This window comes from Littorina saxatilis, linkage group LG15, assembly GCF_037325665.1.
Source record: "Littorina saxatilis isolate snail1 linkage group LG15, US_GU_Lsax_2.0, whole genome shotgun sequence".
Lineage (NCBI taxonomy): Eukaryota > Metazoa > Mollusca > Gastropoda > Littorinimorpha > Littorinidae > Littorina > Littorina saxatilis.
In genome coordinates, this window is record NC_090259.1 from 1396506 (window position 1) to 1415712 (window position 19207).

The 19207-nt window shown below is 44.4% G+C and overlaps 1 protein-coding gene across 1 annotated transcript; it reads left to right on the plus strand.

Moving 5' to 3' along the window:
- The first annotated feature begins 609 nt into the window (after positions 1 to 609).
- Positions 610 to 5780, plus strand: LOC138948386 (serine/threonine-protein phosphatase 6 regulatory ankyrin repeat subunit B-like). The gene has a single exon (XM_070319915.1). It carries the CDS (start codon positions 621 to 623, stop codon positions 5778 to 5780), a length of 5160 nt encoding a protein of 1719 aa, XP_070176016.1. The 5' UTR covers positions 610 to 620.
- Positions 5781 to 19207: the final 13427 nt, after the last annotated feature.

Below are 19207 nucleotides of genomic sequence, written 5' to 3' on the forward strand. Positions count from 1 at the left end.
AAATAATTTGGGCAACTGTCACTTTGTGTCTCATTCTGGGCGATTATCCCCCCCCCCCCCCCACCTTTAAGTTGCAGTTTTCCAGAGAACGTGCAATACTAAACGTGAGTACTTTATTGTTACTGACTACACATACTATGTCATGAGACAATTTGATGTCAAAACATTGTACCCTTTTCCAGACAGCGGAACTCGTCTTCTAGACTTCTGATGAAGCCAGACCCTGTGGTCTATAATGAATAACTGGCTGTTCTGATATGAAGAAGATGCTTAATAGCTGTGTGTATTTTATATCTTCAGGAAACACTGAAGTCACTGCTGACAGTGAAAGATACCGATGCATTCCAACAGACGATCTGGAAGAGGCATCAGACATCCTTCAAGGGACAGGGCGAGTCATCCTGTGTGGGTTCCCAGGAACGGGCAAGACCACTGTGGGACACGCCCTCTTGAGACGCTGCAGAGAGGAAGGCTTCAAGCCCTACATCCTGTCCAAGCTGGAGGACTGGCACGCCCACATTGGGCCAGGCAGGCGGAGCTTTGTCTTGATTGACGACTTGATGGGCGTGGTGCGTGTAAATAGACAGCAGTATGAAGAGTGGACAAAGATTCTGTGCAACATGCTTCAACTGATCAAGGCAGGAGACTGCAGGGTGGTGGTCACGTTGTATCCCCACGTGCTGCACGAGCTGCAACAACTGGAGACTGACTCTCAGAGCCCTCTGTTGGACAGTTCTGCAGTGGTGAGGCTGATGAAGGAGGATCTGGACACAGAGGTGAAGAGAGCACTGCTTGATTTTCACCTGAAGCAGCTTCCCCTTCAGCCTTCACAGCAGCAGGAGGTGGTGGAGAGAATTGTGCAGGCAGACACCAGCGGCCCTGCGTTTCTCTGGTGCTGTCGTTACCTGGTGGACCATTGGCAGGCTGTAGAGGACCCCGCGACTGTCTTCACGTCACCGGCTGAAGCGAACTCAGTGCTGTTAAAACAGATGTGTCTGCACGAAACACACGGTGACAGCTTTGCAGCAGTGTTTGTGCTTACTATGCTGGGTAAGGGTCGGTTCCTTCACAGGAAAGTGAGAGCACAGGCTGAACTCTTGGAGCATGGGTTTCAAGGACATTGTGACGATCATCTGGCAAAGTATGAAGATTTTCTGCTCGGTTCTGTGCTGGCAAGTCAGGGTCATGGATTTATCAGTCGCGTTATGTATGATGCTGCGGGATTCGCTCTCGGTCGCTCGTTTCGCTTGCCTACACTGCTAAGAGTGTGTGACGTCACCTTCCTCGTGCAGCATGTACGTGTTATCGTGAAAGTAGGGCAGTTGATGAGAGCGAACAAAGTCTTGGATATACAGGTTGGGTCAAAATGTTTTGATACTGAGGCCCGTAAAAACCCAGATGTTCTCGAAAACTGTCAATCACTGGTAGAACGACTGCACGAAGAAGTCATCAAGGGGAATTTGAAAGAAATCAGTCCACACCCCGCTCTGCAGTGCACTGAGTTTCTGCTTGAAATGGAGAAATACTGCGAGAAGGAAAAACACAGTGAACACCACCTGCTGAGGGCCCTGGACACAGTGTTCAATCTACCTCTGATTTACTGGTCTGTCTACAACAAATGTCACGGTCTGAGTGAATGGTGCATAAATAAATTGAACGCTGATAAAGACTTACACCATACACTGCATGACACCCTGCTGGCGTGTTGTCTCTTCCCGCATTTGGCTCATGAATTGGGACATAAGTCAGAGCAACTGTCATTTCAAGGCCTTTTGGCAGCGGAGATCTGTCAGGCTTTTACGGGGAAAAAGTTGCTGTCACGCGAATATATTGCAAAACATGTTGGAAAAAATGCAAACTTTCACGGAATGATGACTGGGACAAAGCAATCTTGGCGACAGTTGTACTACCTGTGTGACACATTTACAGATCTTCCCATTCCATTGGACCTGCTCACAGTACAGATGCCAGATAACAAACCAATGTCAAATGATTCCCCTATAGCCAGTGTTCATGTGTCAAACAACTCAGTCACCGTGCAGGTGAGGGACAGAGGGGACTGGTACCTGGCGCTGAGACTGCTGGCTGACAGGGAGGTGAACGAGACAGACCGTGACGGCAACACGCTGCTTCACATCGCTGTCGACAAGGGAAACCTGGAGGCCATCACACTGGCCGTGAAGAGTGGAGCTTGCTTGACAAAGACAAACAACAAGGGCCTCACACCCTACCAGCTGGCACAGCGGCGGAGAAAGGAGTTGAACAACGCGACAGACAGAAACAAAATGGCATTCGATCTGTTTTCTGTAATACGTGGCGGTAACGACGTGACCGTGAAGACACTCCTGTGTTACGGAAGCAGTGTTCACGACAAGGACGATGAAGGAAGAACAGGTCTTTTAGTAGCGTGTAAAGCGGGACAGGGAAACATCGCGGATCTGCTGATTGACCTTGGTGCTGATGTCAATGTCAGCGTAACTTCACTGTTGGAGGGTCCTCAAACACCGTTGTTTTTTGCTTGCCGTACGGGTCTTATACGTACAGTTGAGCTGCTCTTGAAACACAACGCCGTCATCGATGCAATGAATAAGTGGAAACAGACAGCCCTTCACTGTGCGTGTGAGGGTAAATCCCCCACAGCCAGCGCCGACATCACCCGTCTCCTGCTGGACGCTGGGGCTGATGTCAATGCACAGGATATGTTGGGCAGGACACCGCTACACTACGCAGCATGTAGTGGCAACACAGAAACTCTGAGACGGTTGATTCATCATGGAGCTGACCTGAATGCAACAGACGATGAGGGCAGAACGCCCTTACACTGCGCATACATGGCAAGCAAACCTGGTATCATCATCACCCAGCTGGTAGAAGCAGGAGCGGGGATAGGCCGTGTTCACCAGGCAGTGGTGCGTGGCGATGTTGACGCCTTGATGACTCTCCTCCAACAGGGAGCTGACGTGAACCAGCACGACACCAGTATGGGCTGTAGTCCGCTGCACGCTGCCTGTCTGATGGGGCGCACTGACATCGTTACCTGGCTGACTCAACACGGTGCGAAGGTGAATGCTGTTGATGACATGAAGACAACACCTCTACACTATGCCTGTGCTGCTGGTCAAACACGTGTAGCGCGACAACTCATTGACGAAGGAGTCGATGTGAATGCAAGGGACGAGTCTAAGTCAACACCACTTCACGGAGCTGCTGATAAGGGAAACATTGAGATAGTTGTCTGTCTGTTAGAACATGGTGCTCAGGTTGATGCAGCTGCTGCGTATGACATCACACCGCTACACACAGCCTGTGAGAATGGTCTCACTCAGACAGCTAAGTGTCTCCTGCAGCATGGAGCCAACGTGAACGCTGTATCAGGATGGTATGGCACACCGCTACACACAGCCTGTGAGAATGGTCACACTGAGACAGCTCAGTGTCTCCTGGAGCATGGAGCCAAAGTGAACGCTGTATCAGAGTGGAATATAAATAAGACACCGCTACACACAGCCTGTGAGAAAGGTCACACTGAGATAGCTCAGTGTCTCCTGCAGCATGGAGCCGACGTGAACGCTGTATTAGAGTGGAATGAGACACCGCTACACACAGCCTGTGTGAATGGTCACACTCAGACAGCTCAGTGTCTCCTGCAGTATGGAGCCGACGTGAACGCTGTATCAAAGTGGAAAAAGACACCGCTACACACAGCCTGTGAGAAAGATCACACTCAGACAGCTCAGTGTCTCCTGCAGCATGGAGCCGACGTGAACGCTGTATCAGGTTGCGATGAAACACCGCTACACACAGCCTGTAGGAATGGTCACACTGAGACAGCTCAGTATCTTCTGCAGCATGGAGCCAAAGTGAACGCTGTATCAATGTGGAATGGAACACCGCTACACGCAGCCTGTGAGAAAGGTCACACGGAGACAGCTCAGTGTCTTCTGCAACATGGAGCCAAAGTGAACGCTGTATTAAAGTGGAATGGAACACCGCTACACGCAGCCTGTGAGAAAGGTCACACTGAGACAGCTCAGTCTCTTCTGCAACATGGAGCCAACGTGAACGCTGTATCAGAGAAGGATGACACACCGCTACACACAGCCTGTAGGAATGGTCACACTGAGACAGCTCAGTGTCTACTGCAGCATGGAGGCGACGTGAACGCTGTATCAAAGTGGAAGGAGACACCGCTGCACACAGCCTGTGAGAAAGGTCACACTGAGATAGCTCAGTCTCTCCTGCAGCATGGAGCCGACGTGAACTCTGTATCAAAGTGGAATGAGACACCGCTATACACAGTCTGTGAGAATGGTCACACTGAGACAGCTCAGTGTCTACTGCAGCATGGAGCCAACGTGAACTCTGTATCAAAGTGGAAACAGACACCGCTATACAGAGCATGTGAGAAAGGTCACACTCAGACAGCTCAGTGTCTACTGCAGCATGGAGCCGACTTGAACGCTGTATCAGATTGCGATGAAACACCGCTACACGCAGCCTGTAATAATGGTCACACTGAGACAGCTCAGTATCTCCTGCAGCATCAAGCCAACGTGAACGCTGTATCACTGGTGTTTGGCACACCGCTAGACAAAGCCTGTAAGAATGGTCACACTCAGACAGCTCAGTGTCTTCTGCAGCATGGAGCAGACGTGAACGCTGTATCAGAGACGGATGGCACACCGCTACACAGAGCCTGTCAGAATGGTCATACTGAGACAGCGCAGTATCTCCTGCAGCATAAAGCCGACGTGAACGCTGTATCAGGGTGGTATGGCACACCGCTACACAGAGCCTGTCAGTATAGTCACACTGAGACAGCCCAATGTCTCCTGCAGCATAAAGCCGACGCGAACGCTGTATCAGAGAGGTATGGCACACCACTACACACAGCCTGTGAGAATGGTCACACTGAGACAGCTCAGTGTCTCCTGCAGCATGGAGCCGACGTGAACGCTGTATCAAAGTGGAAGGAGACACCGCTGCACACAGCCTGTGAGAATGGTCACACTGAGACAGCTCAGTATCTCCTGCAGCATGAAGCCGACGTGAACGCTGTGTCAGAGAGGTATGGCACACCGCTACACAAAGCGTGTAGGAATGGTCACACTGAGACAGCTCAGTGTCTCCTGCAGCATGGAGCCGACGTGAACGCTGTATCAAAGTGGAAGGAGACACCGCTGCACACAGCCTGTGAGAATGGTCACACTGAAGCAGCACAATGTCTCCTGCAGCATGGAGCCGAAGTGAACGCTGTATCAACGTGGAATGAGACACCGCTACACACAGCCAGTAGGAGAGGTCACACTCAGACAGCTCAGTGTCTACTGCAGCATAAAGCCAAGGTGAAGGCTGTATCAGAGAGGTCTGGCACACCGCTACACACAGCCTGTGAGAATGGTCACACTGAGACAGCGCAGTGTCTCCTGCAGCATGGAGCCAACGTGAACGCTGTATCAGAGTGGAATGAGACACCGCTACACACAGCCTGTGGGGGAGGTCACACTCAGACAGCTCAGTGTCTACTGCAGCATAAAGCCGACGTGAACGCTGTATCAGAGAGGTATGGCACACCGCTACACAGAGCCTGTCAGAATGGTCACACTCAGACAGCTCAGTATCTCCTGCAGCATGGAGCCAACGTGAACTCTGTATCAGAGAGAGATGGCACACCACTAGACGTGGCTAGAAAGAACCCATATCACTGTGACGACTTGGTGACGCTGCTTGTCCAACACGGTGCTGTTATTTTCTTTTACTGCGTTCAGGGATCAGGTTAGGTTCTAGGTGCTAGGTCCCCCCTTCCCCCTTTCCCCGTGCCTTATCCCACCATGTGTTGGGGTCTCCATCCATTAAATCACTAAGAGTCCCCCCTTCCCCCGTGCCCTATCCCACCATGTGTTGGAGTCTCCATCCATTAAATCACTAATAGTCCCCCCTTACCCCGTGCCCTATCCCACCATGTGTTGGAGTCTCCATCCATTAAATCACTAATAGTCCCCCCTTCCCCCGTGCCCTATCCCACCTTTTGTGTTGCAGTCTCCATCCATTAAATCACTAATAGTCCCCCCTTCCCCCGTGCCCTATCCCACCATGTGTTGGAGTCTCCATCCATTAAATCACAAATAGTCCCCCCTTCCCCCGTGCCCTATCCCACCATGTTTTGGAGTCTCCATCCATTAAATCACTAATAGTCCCCCCTTCCCCCGTGCCCTATCCCACCATGTGTTGGAGTCTCCATCCATTAAATCACTAATAGTCCCTCTTTCCCCGTGCCCTATCCCACCATGTGTTGGAGTCTCCATCCATTAAATCACAAATAGTCCCCCCTTCTCCCGTGCCCTATCCCACCATGTGTTGGAGTCTCCATCCATTAAATCACTAATAGTCCCCCCTTTCCCCGTGCCCTATCCCACCATGTGTTGGAGTCTCCATCCATTAAATCACAAATAGTCCCCCTTCCCCCGTGCCCTATCCCCCCATGTGTTGGAGTCTCCATCCATTAAATCACTAATAGTCCCCCCCTCTTCCGTGCCCTATCCCACCATGTGTTGGAGTCTCCATCCATTAAATCACTAATAGTCCCCCCTTCCCCCGTGCCCTATCCCACCATGTGTTGGAGTCTCCATCCATTAAATCACTAATAGTCCCCCCTTCCCCCGTGTCCTGTCCCACCATGTGTTGGAGTCTCCATCCATTAAATCACTAATAGTCCCCCCTTCCCCCGTGCCCTATCCCACCATGTGTTGGAGTCTCCATCCATTAAATCACTAATAGTCCCCCCTTCCCCCGTGCCCTATCCCACCATGTTTTGGAGTCTCCATCCATTAAATCACAAATAGTCCCCCCTTCCCCCGTGCCCTATCCCACCATGTGTTGGAGTCTCCATCCATTAAATCACTAATAGTCCCCCCTTTCCCCGTGCCCTATCCCACCATGTGTTGGAGTCTCCATCCATTAAATCACAAATAGTCCCCCCTTTCCCCGTGCCCTATCCCACCATGTGTTGGAGTCTCCATCCATTAAATCACTAATGACACCAATAAAACATGAGATATTTTTTTCCATCGTGTACATTTTGTTTCTGTACATTTTGGAGCTATTGATCGACTTTGAATAGCCTACCTGTTTTATACGGAGGTAAATTCCTTTCACTAGTATATGGTCAATTTTACCACCCAACACAGTTAGTTGTCTTTCTATTGCTCAAAAACAGTTCGTGTTTTGAATTATGCATTAACCCATTCATGCCAACATTTTTTTTTTGTATGAAACATCTATAAATATGTTGCTTGTTATGTCAGATTAGCATATCGAACACTAATTTGTAATTACAACTGTCACAATTTTACTATATGTGTTACCCGACAAAGGCGTGGGGACTTTTGACTTCGCATTTCTTAAGTGCATGATGCTGTATATCATCTGCTTTTATTTTGTTATTCTAACTGTATGTGCTGTCAACGAAACGCTGCTGGGAAATGGTTGACCTTTGGGGAGCATCAGTTTTCACTGATGAGAGTTGTTTGTAAATACCCCTGGAGTGATTTCGTTTTGCTTTTTTTTCTGTCGTATAAATGTAATCCAGAATCAAATGCTTTCAATATTTGTGTATTCTCGCTTGAGCCATGCATTCTTATGTCTTGGCATCTTATCTTTTTCTAATCAAAATCAAAATAAAGAATAACGTTACGTTCATGTACAACATTGTACGGTATCATACCTGACAAGGTAATATATGTATAGGTTACAACACGAGTGGTTTTTTATATGGCTTGTATTTCAGTCAAGACCCAGCGGATGAATATCATCGGGAGACACGAGCCTCTGGCGAGTGTCTCTCGATTGATATTCCCGCTGGGTCTTGACTGAAATACAAGCCATATAAAAAACCACGAGTGTTGTAATCTGTATATCCCATTCTACCATCAAACACAAAGTGTAGACAACTAGCGGCACTGTTGCGATCTGTGCAGGGTAAAACTGTTGCCAGCGAGACTTAGCCCTTTTGCAACCTTAAACTGAGTGACCGTCGCTGAAAAAATAAAACGAATGAGTGCATCGATAAGTACGCGGTAACACTACTTTCAGACCATTTAAAAGCTTTAAGTAAAGGTTCATAAGTTGCAAGAAAGTAATGAAGTCGAATAGAAATTAATTTAGTTGAAGCGCACAATTCTTTTGTTTTGCGTTTCAGGTCGGCAGAACGGGCGAAACGGGTTTGGGACCCATTTGGCTTACTCGATTCAGAATTGATTCCACGTTGTTTTTCTCGAACGTGTGTAATTAGGCTTATTGACAGAGAAGCAAATCTTAGGGAACAAATATGTAGGTTTAGATTTAACCATTTGCTCCCTATTTGAAATGTATCTACGTGATAAACTGTTTTGCGAGTGTGTTTGCATGGATGAACTTAAACTGGTATGGGTGAGAGGAAAACGCGACCGACACGTCTGTCACCGCCGATTGATTGCATTTTGAAGGAATATGACTGGATTACGGAAAAATATGTGGACTTACTGCAGAGCCAGGCAAAAGAGTAGACTTGCTCGCAAAACACGTGAAACAGCCGATGTTTGATAGCTGAAGGCGCACACCGGCAAAACACACTACCGACAGATTCTCAAAAGTCGTCTGCTAACGATGCAAGGGGAGGGTACTCGTGTTTTTGTTTTGGTTCGCTAGCATCTGGTTATCTTGTAAGTTGAATGTTCGTTTTTTTCGACCTGCATTGCTTTCATAATGAAAGAAACTTTTGCTTATTGCATCTCATACATCAGATCAGTTCTGAGATTCATTTTTGCGTGCAACTGATATGGTTTTCTGAGCCGTGCAATACGATTTTAGAACTTCATACAAATGTGTCACATTGTTCGGCGCGAGCGAGGTCAAAGGTCGGGAGGAAAGTAGTCCTTTGCCCAAATCGGAATCTGCACTATCATATATTTTTTGGAGTCCATGATGTATTTATTGAGCTATAAAAATACAACATATATACCCATACTGAAGTAACAGAGACAAAGAAGGGAGGTCATGGGATATATATATTTATTCCCCCCTCTGCTTCTTTACCTCTGTAAACTTGTAGAGGTAATTATTTTTCGATAATGACCCAGCAACCAAACAAATAACGACCCAGCAACAGCCTGAATCCTCGATAGTGCAATGGGTTGAAAAGTTGTTCCGTTTCGGTACTACTTTTTGCGACTGAAAAGTTCCGAACGCTCTAATGTACGAAGTATACATCTCTGGAGCAAACAATACAAACATACCGCATTTAAATTAACAACTACAGGCCTGAACACATGAATCTCCATTTAAAATCCATGAGTTCGGTTGTTTTCTGAATCTAGATCTGCCGTGCTCAAACCGTTCATCACAAGCAATTTCCCAAGGCAAGTAACTCCTACTTTGTCTAGCGACAAGAGTAGTTCCCCTTCTTTTCACTCAGTTTCTTCGACAACAGACTGCAATCCGACGGTCAGTTTTCAACAATATTTCATTTAATAAACAGATCACACGCAACCAAATGCACACATCTCATCAATTTAAACAACATAAAGGGGTTTCATACACTATTTTTCCCAGAACACTGAACTTCATACAGTTTTTAACGTTGGAACACGGGTGCAAAAGTTCGTCTGCTAGTCCCATTTGACGAAAAAACATTATCCTAAGCGATACCAAAACATATACAGAACACACAATATCTGTCTTTGCCGCCACAGCAGAATAACAGCATATCTGTGTACTTGATTTTAGTCCAAAATAGGAAAACTGACAAGAAGTGTTAACAGAATGGAATGATTTGCACGGAACTATACAACCGCGCATGAATCGATCGCCTGCGCAGGTTGACTGGTTGAGAGAATAGGATTCGATCAAACTTTCGCAAATATTAAACTCCTCTTTTCTTTGAATAACTGAAGAAAGGAGGAATAAAGAGGTTACACACCTCGTCTCAGTGATTATAAAAAATAATGGTCTCAGTTCGCGGTCATGAAAAAGCTCGCTAAAGCTCGCATTTTTCATGATCCGCTAACTTCGACCATTATTTTTAATAATCACTGAGACTCGGCATGTAACCTCTACATATATGATTGAACGTTACTTCTAACTTCAGTGGCGGGTATATTTCCTTGCAAGTTAACCATCAAGGTATAACCAGGGCTGAAGAGAAAAATGCACAGTTGATGAAGAGACATGAGTCGTTTTGCTTTGCTTCAAAATCATGGCTTGACAATGGTGTGTATTTTCCTTTTGCTGGAGAATACTAATTTGGGTTTGTCCCAATCACGCTTTGTGGAGAACCAGCTAATCGTCCTTTGCTTCAAGGTCAATGCTTGAAAACGGTGTGTACTTTAGTCAATTACTTTTCCAAGTCATGCTTTGTAGGGAACTTCGTTATCGTCCTGAAAGATGGGAGTCTTTGTTTTTAAGAAGATGACATGAAGTAAGTTACTAGGGGTCTAGGTGTGCAGCTTGTTTAGAAGCTAAGATTCGGCTTTGATCTATGTGCACCCTGCAGCAGGCAGTCTGTGACAGAAAGTTGACGTGTCATTGTGAGCAAAAAAACCCATGTACAACAAAAATATTAATAATTTGTTCGATGTCAAAAGAAGACCAACGATTTACTCGATTTGTAATTGTCTTTGATTATGTTAGAAGCAATGAAGTGTCTGATTCGGAAAACAATTTAGTATGAGCGGCCACTTTCATCGTTGTACTTTGATAAAATATTTACCCTGTGTGGATATGAGAAACGCATGGGAAGCATCCACCATTAACAATGCAAATGATGTTGCTGTGACGATTCTAAGATGATTGCTGTGATTTCAACCTACAGTGTTGGGAAATTACAAATGTTAAACAATAATAAATAAATGGGAAAGAAGATTCGGATATAGTGTGTTTTCTTTGTTACCTGCGCGCGCGCGTGTGTGTGTGTGTGTGTGTGTGTGTGTGTGTGTGTGTGTGTGTTTGTGTGTGGGTGTGTATGTGTGTGTGTGTGTGTGTGTGTATGCGTGAGTGTGTGTATGTGTGTGTGTGTAATTATGTGTGTGTGGAGGGGGGGGGGTGATTCAGAACCTCAAACTAGTGTACTGGAGAGACGTGAAGATGGAACAGAACACTGGATGCTTGAGAGTTAAATTGTGCTGACTGAAAACTCCTGATAACTAATAGCCATGTTGAGCTGCAATGCTCTCGCTATACCAGGGCGTCGTCTTCCTCTGTGACACTTTTTTCAGGGTGGTGGGAGCGTGGGTATCGAGAATTGCTCCCCTTGATCACGACGTGTCCATCAAAACCACTTTCTTTTTTCAACGCAAACGTGCTGGCGTCTGTTTTTATATTTAGTCAAGTTTTGACTAAATATTTTAACATCGAGGGGGAATCGAAACGAGGGTCGTGGTGTATGTGCGTGTGTGTGTGCGTGTGTGTGTGCGTGTGTGTGTGTGTGTGTCTGTGTGTGTCTGTGTGTGTGTGTAGAGCGATTCAGACTAAACTACTGGACCGATCTTTACTGTGAAATTTGACATGAGAGTTCCTGGGTATGAAATCCCCGAACATTTTTTTCATTTTTTCGATAAATGTCTTTGATGACGTCATATCCGGCTTTTCGGTTTTTTTTCCTTCATTGTCGTTGCCAGTCGCATTTACCCGTCTCACCCGCCGCCTGGCTCCACCACGATACGGGGTACGGGGACCACCAGTTGCTTGGCTTGGGCCCCTTTGAGGCACAGGGCCCGGCACTCTTCCACCCCGGCGGGTCTCCAACGGTAGAGCACCACATCGTGAAATTCCGTTGTCGTCTGTCATATGAGCGTTGATGCGTTGAGCTGTCGTTATGCGCCATACATGGCCCAGCTCATCCGGCTTCAGCGTGTTTTTATATCGGAGTGGTCCTTCTCCTAGACTGGTGGCTTTACAGGGCTGTCGAGTCCAGTCTACCCGGCTATTTGGCCATAGCTGGCTGGTTTGTTTATCTGAGATGACCTTCCCCAGGGCTAGAACTTAAGATGCGGCTCTTGATCGCATGATGCTCCCGTCTTTGGAGACCTGGGGTATTTCTTGAGTGTAACAGTGCCACCTGTTATCCCGCCCCATCCTGTTGGAAGCACCGCCAGTTGGTCCGCGACTGCTTATTCGTCCTGGCAAGCCTGGCTTATTTCGCAGCTAACCTCCATATCTGAAGGCCATCTCACTATCCGCCACCTGTGAACGCGCCTGGTTGGGGGTGGTCGCCCCTACTGTCCCAGGCGGCTTTTCATGAAAGTTGAGGCGGCACTGTCACGCCCTCATTTTTCAATCAAATTGGTTGAAATTTTGGTCAAGTAATCTTCGACGAAGCCCGGACTTCGGTATTGCATTTCAGCTTGGTGGCTTAAAAATTAATTTAATGACTTTGGTCATTAAAAATCTAAAAATTGTAAAAAAAAATAAAAAATTATAAAACGATCCAAATTTACGTTTATCTTATTTTCCATCATTTGCTGATTCCAAAAACATATAAATATGTTATATTTGGATTAAAAACAAGCTCTGAAAATTAAATATATAAAAATTATTATCAAAATTAAATTGTCCAAATCAATTTAAAAACACTTTCATCTTATTCCTTGTCGGTTCCTGATTCCAAAAACATATAGATATGATATGTTTCGATTAAAAACACGCTCAGAAAGTTAAAACAAAGAGAGGTACAGAAAAGCGTGCTATCCTTCTTAGCGCAACTACTACCCCGCTCTTCTTGTCAATTTCACTGCCTTTGCCATGAGCGGTGGACTGACGATGCTACGAGTATACGGTCTTGCTGAAAAATAGCATTGCGTTTAGTTTCATTCTGTGAGTTCGACAGCTACTTGACTAAATATTGTATTTTCGCCTTACGCGACTTGTTTCTCTTGCAGAGACCCTCCACATAACAATATTCATACGCGAAGCTAGTACCCTTTCTTGCATTAGTAAGTTACTTACAAATCAAAAACAGAAAGCCTACATTTTCTTTTGTAGTTGTTTGTTGTGTCCAAAAGGGTTAGTTAGATAATGATTTTGCTGCTAACATTAATCCACGATTATTATGTTCGAGAGTTACTTGCCTAGAACCTTAATTACACGGTGACCTCTTTCCGGATACTGCGTGTCGGAGACGCTTTCAGGTGGAATATGAACCGCTACGTGTAAATGTATTGCTCCAACGGCTAACTTTTGATAATAAACAAATGCCGAAACATGTTAGCAGTACTTGGACTAATGAGATTGTCTTAGAATGACTTGAAATAAACTGAATGCGTGACTGTGAATGTACGACAGGGGCTTTGGCAACCAGAATGTTCCACCTTCATTCTGTGTATTTTTTCTTAAGATGTAGTTTGTATGTTTTTGATAAAGCCCTAATATTAACTCAGTGTCGCAGTTGAGCGAGTGTACATGTAAAGTTTGAATGGGAATTCGTCACTTATATTCACAAATTAATTAAAGTGTTCCTAATCAATAAATTTAAGAAAGGCGTCGAATCGTGTTTGCAGATGAATTCGTATTATGTTTGCAACCAATAATGGAAAGCAACGAATACAAGACTTGGTTACCATTGAATACGCACCAGTAACCATGGAATATGCAGCGTATTCACCTACTCCTGATAACAGAGAGTGAGACAAAGAAGCAGGTCATGGGACAAACTCAGACACTTAATTGACTGAATTCTTGACACCATGGCATCATAACGTGATGAGACCGGCAATAGTCTAGCTGAGACCTCAAACCAAACAGTGACATTTTAACTTAGTGAGGTCACTGAGTTGTTTTCTTGATGGCTCAGAGATCAATCTTCTTCAGCAAATATGTTGAAACCCAACAGTGTGTGCCATTCTAGAGGCTCTAGATTAACATGAACTAAAAACTAAAATCACGCTTTTTATTACCATAGACTCTCCTGGCTGCCCAGGGGAGTCACACACACACACACACACACACACACACACACACACACAAACACACACACACACACACACACACACACACACACACACACACACACACACACACACAAACAACATCTCGCAAAACACACACCAGATGCTGACTAAAAAAGTGGCTATGTCTTCCCTGATTCTTCCCTGGCGTTTGAAGAAGTACTCATTGTTTACATAGCACTCTTGTCCTGGTCCTCGTGCGATTGTACTCCGAAACAACCCGTTAGCTTTCGAGCAGCAGCATCGACACCCCTACGATTTTGTGGTCCGACTAGTATAACACTGGAGGGTAGGAAGAGCAAACAGTTTGTGGTAATTCACAAGAACAAATATTACAAGAGCGCGACCCAAACAAATCCCACTGACTTGCTGATCAAGAAGAAACTGAGGGTTTTAAATACACAACGCTTCAGTTCAAACGCACGGTGGTTATGCTGCATTCAGAGCATACGCATTATACGACACTCGTTCCAACTTGATTCACCGTGGCTTGCTTTTGTCAGAAGTGGATCGATCACGGCGTGCAGTCTGGCTGAAAGCTCGCTGCATTTTGTGGGGTCGCAAAACGGGAGGTTATGGTTGCCGGGACATTATCACGGCCAGTAGTCTGATATCAAATGCAAATTAGTTCCTTGTCACGTGCATTACGTGCATTAACCTTTCGTTATGCTGCATATAGTGCTGAACAGCACAGAATAGTTAGGTAAGAGAGAGGTAGACAGTATGACTAAATTCAGACAAATAGAGAGAGAGACAGCGCGAGCGAGACACACACCCAGGCAGAGTGAGATAGTCCAGGCATCTTAGCCACTTTAGTGAAGGGAACGTTGAAGTGACAATGACTAGGTTTAAAATGTCCCTTATCAGAAAGTTCAACCTCAGTCCTTTGATGTTTATTAAACACATTTTCATATAAAGTTGGCGCTTCATATGGAAAAGTGGCTTTGAAATTGACCCTAATCCTTCTTTGGGCTCTGTAAATGTCGTTTGGGGCTATGGTTGTAAAACGGTATTTACTGGTCACCCCAATGTATAAACTGAAAACTCTTTCTGCACCAGAACACGCAGAAAGGATTGTATCTGCCTGATGTCTGATGCTTTTCAAAATCCCCAACCACTAACACCTTCAAAACGGACATTAACTGACACTGTTGTTTTTCCCTATATAATCCTTACTATTTTTCCGAGACGTCGTCGTGTTGTGTATTTAGCTTGCCACAACCTCATACATGGTCCTAAAAGTTAAAGTTGAAGAAAATACTAAAGATAAATGAACAAGCTGACGCAGTGTCATTCGCACCGTGAATCCCCCCATGGGAACATACTAAAGTCTGGTTCCAAATAGGCTCAATTTCCTTCTATTTCTTTGTATTTCTGCCTCGTAGGGGTAGGGGTGTTCAAACCAAAGGCACCTTTAAACCAAAATTCAAATCACACATCTTACAATACTAAGACACTCAGCAGTGAAAGGGTGTCTGCTGGTAAAAAATTCCAAACAATCCTAAAAGTACTTCACTACTAAACGTGCTTTTAAAAAGAGCCGTTATTTTTCCCTCTATAATCAGTATTGTGTTTTCTGCGAACATGTAGTCTATTTAGATGGTTGTCATGTGCACATGAGTTGCTAAAGCGTTTTCAGTTGGGCATATGTCGAAAAGCAAAGAATTAGCCCTTTGAAAACCATCAGAACTGTCACACAAAAATAACATTATTACCTATCTCACCAACTGACCAAACATAGGGCTTTTCCTTATGTATTATGTATTGTCGTGTTTTTTGTAGCATACTTGTGAAAACCGCCACCACTGTTGTAAATGATACTTTAAAGAGCATTATTTCATTTTTACAGTTGAAGGACAACCTGGACTGCCGTATATTACAGCTGTTTTACAATCAGCCAAAATTTTCTTAACAAACGTATGTTAAGGACAACTCCCATAGTGAAATTGAAGGAAAACAAAGTGAAAACCCCCCTGCCATAGAGGAGCTAAAGAATCAACAATAAACGACTGCATGGATAGCTTGATGCACGAATGCATTGCGGACATGTTTGTCTCCAACCAAGAGAAAGTTCCAAAAAATCCCTTTTGTGCTTCTTATTATACAGTGACGTCAAAGACAGCCTTTTCTGCTGTTCATACATTCAGGGGTTATGGTTACACTAAACGACGTAGTTGTAGCCATACTGCCATCCAGATTTATTTTTTCCTTGCGAGCAGTCACAGGGTGTTTGTGCTGTCTGCCAACCGTTAGATGACCCCGCCCAAGTCTGTTAAGGGACCGTTTGACCGTTATAGAACGCGTCTTTTTGATTTTTTGGCACAGTTGGAAACGGTTGATTTTTATCCCTACCATTGTTTCCAAACATTATATAGGAATGTTTTGTGAACAACGGATAATAGCCGCTACTCGCATGTGTAGCAAAAGTGAGCGTACATACTCACCCTGGTCGTCCAGCCGTTGTCCGTTGCCCGTCTTTATCTGTCTGTACTGAACATTACCTTTGGATATTTCTCCAACGCTATGAAGTGAAGAAACACCAAATGTTGCAAAATGTTGTATGACCCCAAGAGCTCAAAAAAGATACTTGAGAACCTTGACCTTACCATAAGGTCAAGGTCACAGGGAGAATTAATGTGGTCTAAAAACTGCAAAATTTCACATTGTGCCAGTTTTCTGGAAAACAAATTAAAAACAGCGGGCTTAGTTTTGTATGGTATACAAGAAAAAGAAAGCCTTATCTTCTGATACCATTTTGGTTGACCTCGCTTCAATGTCAAGGTCAGAGGAGCCCTTCAAAGTAGAATTGTAGACATATTTTGATGTGAGCTTGCCCCTTTAACTTTACTATGGACGATATCTCTTACAAACTTAAACACTGAGTGGGGCGTTTGTTAGAATTTCATAGTGAGCCACATCTGGTCACATATCGTTAGGGTCAAGGTCACATTGACCCCTATGAAAAATGTGACCAAGCCGGGTAAAGAAATCCATGTGTCTTGGTAAAAAATCTTAACAAAGCAAAGCCCATGCGACTCTCATGCTTGACCTTTGTCTTAAAGTGACCTTGACCTTCAGGTGACCTTGAAGGTGAAGGTCTAACAACTGAAGCTGGCAAGGACATTGTACACTATTAGAACTGGTTTACAGATTTTTCCTACCAAATTACACATGACCTTTGGCCAAGGTCAAGATCATCAAAGGTCACACATCACAAGGCTATCAATTCAAGACATAGGAAGCATAAACATACTTATTGGCACTTTCTACAAAGAGACATTGTCACTTTTAGTGATTCAATTGCCCGTTTCAGTCACATTTCATAAGGGGCAAAGTGACCTTGACCTTGATGATATGTGACTAAATGTGGCTCAATATCAGTATATAACATGTGCCCCACACAATTATGAAGTTTGAAAGATTTTTTACATAGTTCAGGGTCAAGGTCACTTCAAAACATGTATACAATTCAACTTTGAAGGACTCCTGTGACCTTGACATTGAAGCGAGGTCAACCAAAATGGTATCAGAAGATAAGGCTTTCTTTTTCTTGTATACCATACAAAACTAAGCCCGCTGTTTTTAATTTGTTTTCCAGAAAACTGGCACAATGTGAAATTTTGCAGTTTTTAGACCACATTCATTCTCCCTGTGACCTTGACCTTAAGGTAAGGTCAAGGTTCTCAAGTATCTTTTTTGAGCTCTTGGGGTCATACAACATTTTGCAACATTTGGTGTTTCTTCACTTCATAGCGTTCGAGAAAAATTCAAAGGTAATGATTTGTACAGACAGATGAAGACGGGCAACGGACAACGGCTGTACGACCAGGGTGAGTATACACGCTCACTTTTGCTACACATGCGAGTAGCGGCTATTATCCGTTGTTCACAAAACATTCCTATATAATGTTTGGAAACAATGGTAGGGATACAAATCAACCGTTTCCAAATGTGCTAAAAAATCAAAAAGACGCGTTCTATAACGGTCAAACGGTCCCTTAACAGACTTGGGCGGGGTCGTCTGACGGTTGGCAGACAGCACAAACACCCTGTGACTGCTCGCAAGGAAAAAATAAATCTGGATGGCAGTATGGCTACAACTACGTCGTTTAGTGTAACCATAACCCCTGAATGTATGAACAGCAGAAAAGGCTGTCTTTGACGTCACTGTATAATAAGAAGCACAAAAGGGATTTTTTGGAACTTTCTCTTGGTTGGAGACAAACATGTCCGCAATGCATTCGTGCTTCAAGCTATCCATGCAGTCGTTTATTGTTGATTCTTTAGCTCCTCTATGGCAGGGGGGTTTTCACTTTGTTTTCCTTCAATTTCACTGTGGGAGTTGTTCTTAACATACGTTTGTTAAGAAAATTTTGGCTGATTGTAAAACAGCTGTAATATACGGCAGTCCAGGTTGTCCTTCAACTGTAAAAATGAAATAATGCTCTTTAAAGTATCATTTACAACAGTGGTGGCGGTTTTCACAAGTATGCTACAAAAAACACGACAATACATAATACATAAGGAAAAGCCCTATGTTTGGTCAGTTGGTGAGATAGGTAAATGTTATTTTTGTGTGACAGTTCTGATGGTTTTCAAAGGGCTAATTCTTTGCTTTTCGACATATGCCCAACTGAAAACGCTTTAGCAACTCATGTACACATGACAACCATCTAAATAGACTACATGTTCGCAGAAAACACAATACTGATTATAGAGGGAAAAATAACGGCTCTTTTTAAAAGCACGTTTAGTAGTGAAGTACTTTTAGGATTGTTTGGAATTTTTTACCAGCAGACACCCTTTCACTGCTGAGTGTCTTGGTATTGTAAGATGTGTGATTTGAATGTTGGTTTAAAGGTGCCTTTGGTTTGAACACCCCTACCCCTACGAGGCAGAAATACAAAGAAATAGAAGGAAATTGAGCCTATTTGGAACCAGACTTTAGTATGTTCCCATGGGGGGATTCACGGTGCGAATGACACTGCGACAGCTTGTTCATTTATCTTTAGTATTTTCTTCAACTTTAACTTTTAGGACCATGTATGAGGTTGTGGCAAGCTAAATACACAACACGACGACGTCTCGGAAAAATAGTAAGGATTATATAGGGAAAAACAACAGTGTCAGTTAATGTCCGTTTTGAAGGTGTTAGTGGTTGGGGATTTTGAAAAGCATCAGACATCAGGCAGATACAATCCTTTCTGCGTGTTCTGGTGCAGAAAGAGTTT

Excerpts from the sequence above, each read along its gene's own strand:
- LOC138948386 (XM_070319915.1), top strand. The coding sequence starts at position 621 with ATGCTTCAACTGATCAAGGCAGGAGACTGCAGGGTGGTGGTCACGTTG.